Source organism: Sinocyclocheilus anshuiensis, unplaced genomic scaffold (genome assembly GCF_001515605.1).
Source record: "Sinocyclocheilus anshuiensis isolate Anshui unplaced genomic scaffold, SAMN03320099.WGS_v1.1 scaffold1849, whole genome shotgun sequence".
Classification (NCBI taxonomy): Eukaryota; Metazoa; Chordata; class Actinopteri; order Cypriniformes; family Cyprinidae; genus Sinocyclocheilus; species Sinocyclocheilus anshuiensis.
This window is the reverse complement of record NW_015541038.1, coordinates 1-7,653: the sequence shown is the minus strand read 5'-3', so window position 1 is coordinate 7,653 and position 7,653 is coordinate 1. Positions and strand designations below refer to the sequence as shown.

The 7,653-nt window shown below is 41.6% G+C and overlaps 1 protein-coding gene across 1 annotated transcript; it reads right to left on the bottom strand.

Moving 5' to 3' along the window:
- Positions 1-911: 911 nt before the first annotated feature.
- On the bottom strand, positions 912-5,663 carry LOC107690536 (serine/arginine-rich splicing factor 3-like). The gene is made up of 6 exons (XM_016488891.1): positions 5,530-5,663; positions 3,890-4,100; positions 3,677-3,814; positions 1,803-1,841; positions 1,632-1,718; positions 912-1,354 (listed from the first exon to the last, which is right to left on the bottom strand). Exons 2-6 carry the CDS (start codon positions 4,090-4,092, stop codon positions 1,327-1,329), a joined length of 495 nt encoding a protein of 164 aa, XP_016344377.1. The 5' UTR covers positions 4,093-4,100; positions 5,530-5,663; the 3' UTR covers positions 912-1,326.
- Between the last annotated feature and the right edge of the window lie 1,990 nt (positions 5,664-7,653).

Genomic DNA, 7,653 nt, shown 5'->3' with positions numbered 1-7,653 from the left:
TTGACCAACATATTAACTCAGTAGTTAAGTCATTGTTTTTTCCATTTTAAACTTCTGTCAAAAGTTCTTTTCTATCTTTTAAAGATCTTGAAAGAGTCATACATGCCTTTGTTTTATCACATTTGGACTATTGTAACTCCTTGTATATTGGACTACCCCAATCCTCCATGTCACAGCTTCAAATGGTTCAAAATGCCGAAGCCAGATTTTTAATGGGTTCGTAAACGACAACACAATACTCCGATTTTAATGTCTCTAAACTGATTGCCAGTGCGTTATAGAGTTGAATTAAAACTTTAACAGGCCAACTCTGCACACGATCTGTATGTTTTAATTGTATTTTATTAAAAATAGTTGTCCCTTCTTTATACTTCTTAATATATTATATAATGTCTGTCCCTTGTCAAATCCCTCAGAAGTGCAATCTAACCCAAAACAAGCAACTGAAATACAAACACTTGCTAAATTAAACCGGTCACAGAAACGAAGCTCCAAACAACTAATATACAATAAAACCTCAAACAAGGTTCAGATGTCATTATATTTTAATATTTAACCAGGATCTGTGAACTACACTGAAAAAAAATTGTTAGTAAACTTCACAATTATAAAGAAATGGCAGGTAACACTGAATTAAATGTTAAAATTTAAAGTAGAAAATCAGTATTTTTTGGTAATGCACTCAAATCTATTTCTTTTTGATCATTTTTTAGAATGTACATAAGGAACAATACGATTTGTACATTTTCAAAGATAAATAAATGCTTTAAACTATGCTCATTGTTAGGATAAAATCATCTGCTAAAGTAGTACATGTCAATTAAAGACTCACAAACTCTCACTGTTATTTTCACTGTAAAATGGACAATTTAAAAAATACAATTTTTAAAAAAATTCATAAAGAGGCCAAAGCATTTTTGTAATGACTTTTAATTCAGATCAACATTATAAACAGTACAAACACTACAAGGGAAAAAAATGAACAAGAATGAAAGCGGTTCTCCATTCCACCCCCTGCTGCCGTCATAGTGCTGTTACACCCCCCCCTCTGATCGCACAGAAACACAAATCAAACGCTCAAGGTCAGCGCAGCAGGACCAATCAGATTCACCGCCAAAAACACAACTAAAAAAAGAGTCTTAAAAGTGTGAGATGGAATGCCGTCGCATTAAAACTGCAAACACGCACAACCGCGGCTACAGAGGGAAACAGAACCGCTAAGAAGATAATGTCAATATAAAAAAAAACTAAAAAAAATTGGGGGGACTCAATCTTTTCAACATGTTTGATCTGTGCCGAGGTTTCCGTCACAACGGTCTTCTCAGTTCATTTCCGTTCAGTAGATCTGGAACGACTGTAAACGAGAAGATCAAGCATTCAGTGGCAGAAACAGGCTTCCATAAATTTCAGACTAATTAATGATTATAATTGTTCTGAATAAAAATCGTAGATGGGTTGAATGACAATACAAATCGACTGACAGTAAGTGGCACTTGTGGAGCGCAAAAATACAGATATAAACACTACTTAGTCTTTATCCATCATACAGAGGTAAAATAAAAATAAAATTTAACTATTCATCTATATCAATGCCATAACAAATTTCGCCGAATGTTTGCAGAGACTCTTACCTCCTTGATCGGGAGAAAGATCGTGAGAGCCTGTGGTTTCTGTCGTGAGACAGTGATCTTTCCCTCCGCCGCTCTCTGGAAAGAGATCTAGACAGAGTCCAGAACAACATGATGTTGAGAAAGCGCTCACAAAGCCCCGCGGGAAAGCAGCGAGAACCGACGGACTCTTACCTGCTGCGACTACGACTGAGGCTCCTCCTCCTGGGCGATCTGAAGAAGAGAAGAGGCAAAGCGAGTGAGCGCGCAATCGACACACGGACGCACCTCACAAGCCCTGCAACTAACAGTCAAACGCACTCGTCACCGCCCTGATACAGGGGTGGAGTGGAGACCTCGCAACACATGAGGCTTCGGAGAACCTCCCTTAATAAGAGCGTTACGCTCCAGTACAGAGAGCTACAAAAGTAGTGCCCTAGCAGGAGAAACTCAACAGAAACGCACTGCAATCAACCCCACAGAATGAAGACAGTGAAAGAAAGCAAGAGCAGCTCTCAAAGCCCACGCTGCTTCTGTAACCTGAACCTCCGTTTGGGCTCCCCATCAGTCTGCTTGCCTAAGCTTAACAACGTCTGTCCAGATCTCATACCAACCCTGTTTGTTTCAACTCAACAGGAGATTTCTCCTCATCTTACATCTGTATTCAGCATTAAACTGTATGAAGCAGGAAAAACTTACTAGTCTTTTCGGTTTTCAACAAGCTAGAAAAGGCGAAGGGGAAGACGGCTGGCGGCCGGGGAGCAGAATTGGCGGGAAAGTGCAGGCCAGATGCTGCGAGCTGATTAGCTGGCTTGCGGATGGGGGCTGGATGTAGTGGATTTTTCCTGCTTTTATTGGTTAGCCGAAGGCTGTTGCTGGTGGTTGGTAGTGTAGACATTGGGGAACGTAAAACGCTGATTGGTCAGGAATGTGAAGTGGGCCGCTGCCGATTGGGTGTTAAGGTTGGAGGAGGAGGAGCTGACAACGGCATGCTCAGGAACCAATGGGCTGGTGCGAGCTGATGACTGGCAACGCCTGGGTCATGTGACACCAACCCAGCCAGCTGATTGGGGCACGCTGGTCACATGATGCTGAAAGAAGACTAGTAGACTGACTCAGAGGGTGGTGAGGAGAGGCATGGTGGTGACTCTGCAACGGGGTTCATTTTTATTAATATAGATAATAAAATAAAATAAACAACCTTCATGTAAAGTTAAGTCAATAAAAGATTGCATTCCAACCATTACTAGACCCGAGCAGATTACTGAACACTAGCGACTGGGCTTTGACGTCCAATTCACAAATTAGCAATATTAAAATTAACGTCCGGGTCAAATTTCAACCCAAAAATCAAAAGAAACAAAGCCACTAACGACAATTAATTACATTTTTACATAATGTTTTCTCATTCATCGACGCTGTAATTCTCATTACCATCACACAAAGATAAATTATCATTTACAATTTATATTACGTTAAATTTGATCAATGCGATGTGCTTATTAATTGACAAACCAGAATTTGCTCGAGAAAATTCAACCCAATCTTACGGGAAAATTTAACTTTTACGAGCTGCAGATGAATTTGTAGAAAATAAAAAAAACATGAATCCCCGCCCCCCAAACAAATAAAAATGACATCTTACGAAAACACACGAATTAGCCGCTAATTCGCCAAAGCGTTAAATATGAACTTGTGTTGGATAATCGTTACAGCAATGAGAATTTAGGTGAAACGTGCCAAATCACAATGCAAAAAATCAAGCCAAAAGCATTTAATTTTGGAGTGAAACGTAACCCGGACATTTTCTCATGGAATTTACCTAATAATCACTTACTGGTCTGCATTTCAACAAAATATCAGAATTTGAGAAGCCCAGTCAAATCATTGTTTAATGGATATCAATGACAATGAAGATGGAGGAGCAAAAGATCTCCGGCAGACCCTCGTCAGAACCGGGACACCCGGCACCGGCGGAGCCTCCAGGACTGGCGGGAGGGGCAGAATCAGGTTAGTTTCCTCTGGAACACAACCTACGGAGAGACAGGCGAGCGGGAAAACAGGTTTACCTGCGCCTGGGGGCGGGGCTGCTGCGCCTGCGGTTGTCATCGCGTGGGCGTCGGCTCCAGGACGGAGGCGGACCCCGGTTACGAGAGCGCTTCTCGCCATTGGACAGCTCCACCCTCACTCGGCAACCGCAGAGGGTCCTGCGTGACAACGGATCGGTTAGCTCTGAAGTCGCTGGGTAATGGCTGATGATTAGCGTTATAATCCACACTCACCGTCCGTCCAGCTCTCTGACGGCGTCTGTGGCATCGCGAGGGTCCTCAAACTCAACGAATGCAAAACCGGGAGGGTTCCTGGCCACCCAGACACTCCGCAGGGGTCCGTAGTAGCCAAATGCCCTCTCCAGTTCGGATTTGTTCCCATTATTTCCCAGATTCCCAACGTACACCTTACAGTCCAGAGGGCAGTCGCGATGCATGGCTCAACCTGCAAAACACAACACATAACGCTTCACTTTCCAACTCATTTCAATAAGAAGGCCGAGTATCTCTAGGGAAAGACATGTTAATGCAATGAATGGAGGTGTGGCTGCTTTCGGTCTCCATCGCCTCCAATACCCATCTCTCTCTTCCCTCTTATTACCCGCCTATTTCTCTCACTGTTGCATGTTGTCTAAGCGTAACACATAGCCTAATTGTTTATTAACATTGCCAAAGGATCAGTAGATAACCTGGATACAATAACAAAAGCCTTTCAGTCACTTTTAAGGTGTATTTACACAGCCAAGTTAAAGGATTAGTTCACTTCCAGAATAAAAACATCCTGGTAATTTACTCTGCCCCACGTCATCCAAGATGTTCACGTCTTTCTGTCTTCAGTCGCAAAGAAATGAAGGTTTTTGAGGAAAACATTCCAGGATTTTTCTCCATATAGTGGACTTCAATGGGGATCAACTGGTTGACGGTCCAGTTTCAGAGCTGACACGATCCAGCCGAGGAATACCAGTCTTAACTAGCCAAACCATCGCTCATTTACTAAAAAAAATAAACATTTATATAGTTATAAACCACAAATGCTCGTCTTGCACTAGCTGGACTCTTAGTAAAACTCTCAGAATATGCTATACATAATAAGCGCTAAACATCTCATAAAGAAGCCATTCTTAGTAGTAGGCTAACATATTAGCAGACAGCAGCAGCATTAATGTTTCATTTATTTTCTATATAAGCATTTAGATGCTCGAGATTTAGATGCTGACCCCTGGTCACCGATTTCGGCCGTAAATATTTAACTTATACATAGTTACACTTCAACTACGTGTAATGGTGCAACGAAAAAATATTTAGAAGTGCGTAAATTGTAACTTAGTGCACATTTACGTCAAAACTAGGCTAAATTGTAACTTACGCACAACTGGCGCAACCGGCCCAGAAGCGCCTCTGAGGCGTTATAGTCGCGTGACAAAACGGTTTAATCTAATCTACTAAAACCACCAAACATCCTAGTTTCAACAATTCAAAACGTTAATCTAAAAAGTCAAAAATATGACAATATAAGGAGGAAAACTGTAAAATGCGTATAAACGGAGAGCGTCTTTTGTTCGCCGCTCAAAATGGCGCATGACGATCACACGCGACTGAACACAAACGACACAAACGATCTCTTTAACCGACAAAAACAGTCTGGAGCCGCTGTAAATATAATTACGATGATTGTTAAACTGATACATGTAATTAAAGCCTCGCGGTGAGCGGCTAATCGCTAATCCGGGTCAACAGTAAAATGGCGCCTGCAAAAAAAAAAACACAAATGAGGCGAAAACGCAATTCCGTCTCCTAACGCTCGCAATTAAGCGTCTCAAACATCAGAATCAAGCCCACTACAGGATAATAAAAGCGAATAAAAGCCGATTTACCGTGAATGTCGCCTTTTGCTGACCGTGCGTGTTTGAGTCCTGGATCAGATCCGCTCCGAAATGGCGCCGCGCGGAAATACGGACGTGCTCACGTAATGTACGTCTCGACGCACGCTCGTGGGCGGAGCTTCCGGCTACGCGTCTGTGAGCCCAGAGAGAGAAGCCCTAAATGAGTTCATTAATAATCACATTAGATCTAAACGTTTTAAAGCAAAATGCACGATTTTTAAATACAAAAAGCCAAAGTGTTTTTTTAAACACAACTGATGTGATTATTTAATCTATGGCTAATCCTCCTCAAAAAACGGAAAAAAGGAAGGAAGCTATTCTTGAAGGAATAGCTCGCCTTAATGAAGATATTTGGTGTAGAAACTCGCATTTTTTTGGGTTTTCTGTACTAAAGCACTGAAATCGATCATGAGATACACAAAAACCAAAAGGGTTTGCTGTTATTCACGTCAAACCAAATGCACCATTACGAAAATTAACAATGGTTTTACTACAAATAAAGCCAATAAACCATGGTTGCTATAGTTAACCACAAATTAACCATGGTTTTGCTACACTATGGTATTTGTAGTAAAACTGGTTATACAACCCTGTTGAAAAAAACTGCATATTTTATGCTGGTCCTTTGCTGGTTTATGCTGGTCCTTTGCTGGTCCTAAGCTGGTCCTTTGCTGGTCCTAAGCTGGTCCCAGCTTAAACCAGCTCAAACCAGCATCCCAGCTTCAAAACATACCTAACTAGCATATGCTGGTTTTTTCAACAGGGAAATGGTAATCAATACGCCAAAAAAAAACATACTACTCTTTTACAATAAATAAACCACGGTTAATTTTCATAAGGGCTTGAGGTGCTAAATTTGGACTGAAAAGGACCATCGTACTGTAAATTTGAGGTTTGTTGCTCAAAAAAAAAAAATCATGTGACTTCAGAAGACTTGGAATATAGTGCACAAGTCTATTTTAATTGCGTTTTAATTAGACCTCAACATGTTGTTTGGCTGCTGTAGGCCAATATTATTCAAAACATCTCCTTTTCTCTTCTAGAGAAGAAAGAAAGTCAGATTTGGGTGTAAATGGTGACAGAATGATCATTTTGGGTGAACTATCCATTTGTAGTAGTAGTTTTGTAGGTTTGTGGTCATCTGGGCAGTTGCTAATCAGAGATGTTTTACTTTGGAGGAATCATCATCACTGACGTCCCCATCAAGCACTCGCATTTTTCACCGTTAGAAACCACATCCGAGACGTGTTGCTAGGGCTGTGAGAGTCTTTAGCAGCGCTGCTGACGTGGAAACACGCCGACGATAATGCTAAGTTTTGAAGTTCTAGTGAAAAGGCATTTTAACTAGAACACCTACGGCTTTATCGACTGGGATTTTTCCTTGCAACAACCAACCTGCATCAGTTTTTAACTCTCAAACCTCTCCAGTTCTGTGACTCGTTTCAAACTTTTCTCATGCTTTTAGTTGAAAACACAGCCTTTCTCAGCAGATTCTCATTTTTGATGAGAACTTGAAACCCAAAAGAACTCAAATTTTAATTCCAGCCTTTGAGCTCAGTGAGGACGCCAAACGGAATGAAACCCAAAACAACGATTAATCAGTAGTTTGACGTGACGCATCCATTATAAATGACTCTGTGGAAGCAACCAAAGCATATCTGATAATTGGGAGCCGAGGAGGAGGCGGAGGGGCTCTGAATCTGAGGTCACCAGGGGTCTATATAAACCCCGGGATCTGAGCGTCTGTCAGTCAGTCATCTGCAGGAGAGCAGACGGGAGCGAGACAGCTGCTCAGAAAGTTAGTCGGTTCATGATCTGTGTGTTAGTTCTGTTCTGATGAAGGTCTGAGTCTGTGTTTCTGTTCTTCAGCTCGAGGCGTTTCAGTGTTCGGATGATGTTGAAGACGCAGAGATCTCAGCAGCGCGTCGCTCTCATGATACTGATGGTGGTCGCAGCCGTGCAGAGTCAGGAGAACGAGAGGTTATCTGTCTAACTAACTAACCAACTAACTAACTAACTAACTAACTATCTATCTATCTGTCTATCTGTGTCTGTCTGTCTGTCTGTCTATATCTATCTGTCTATCTATCTATCTATCTATCTATCTCTAATATT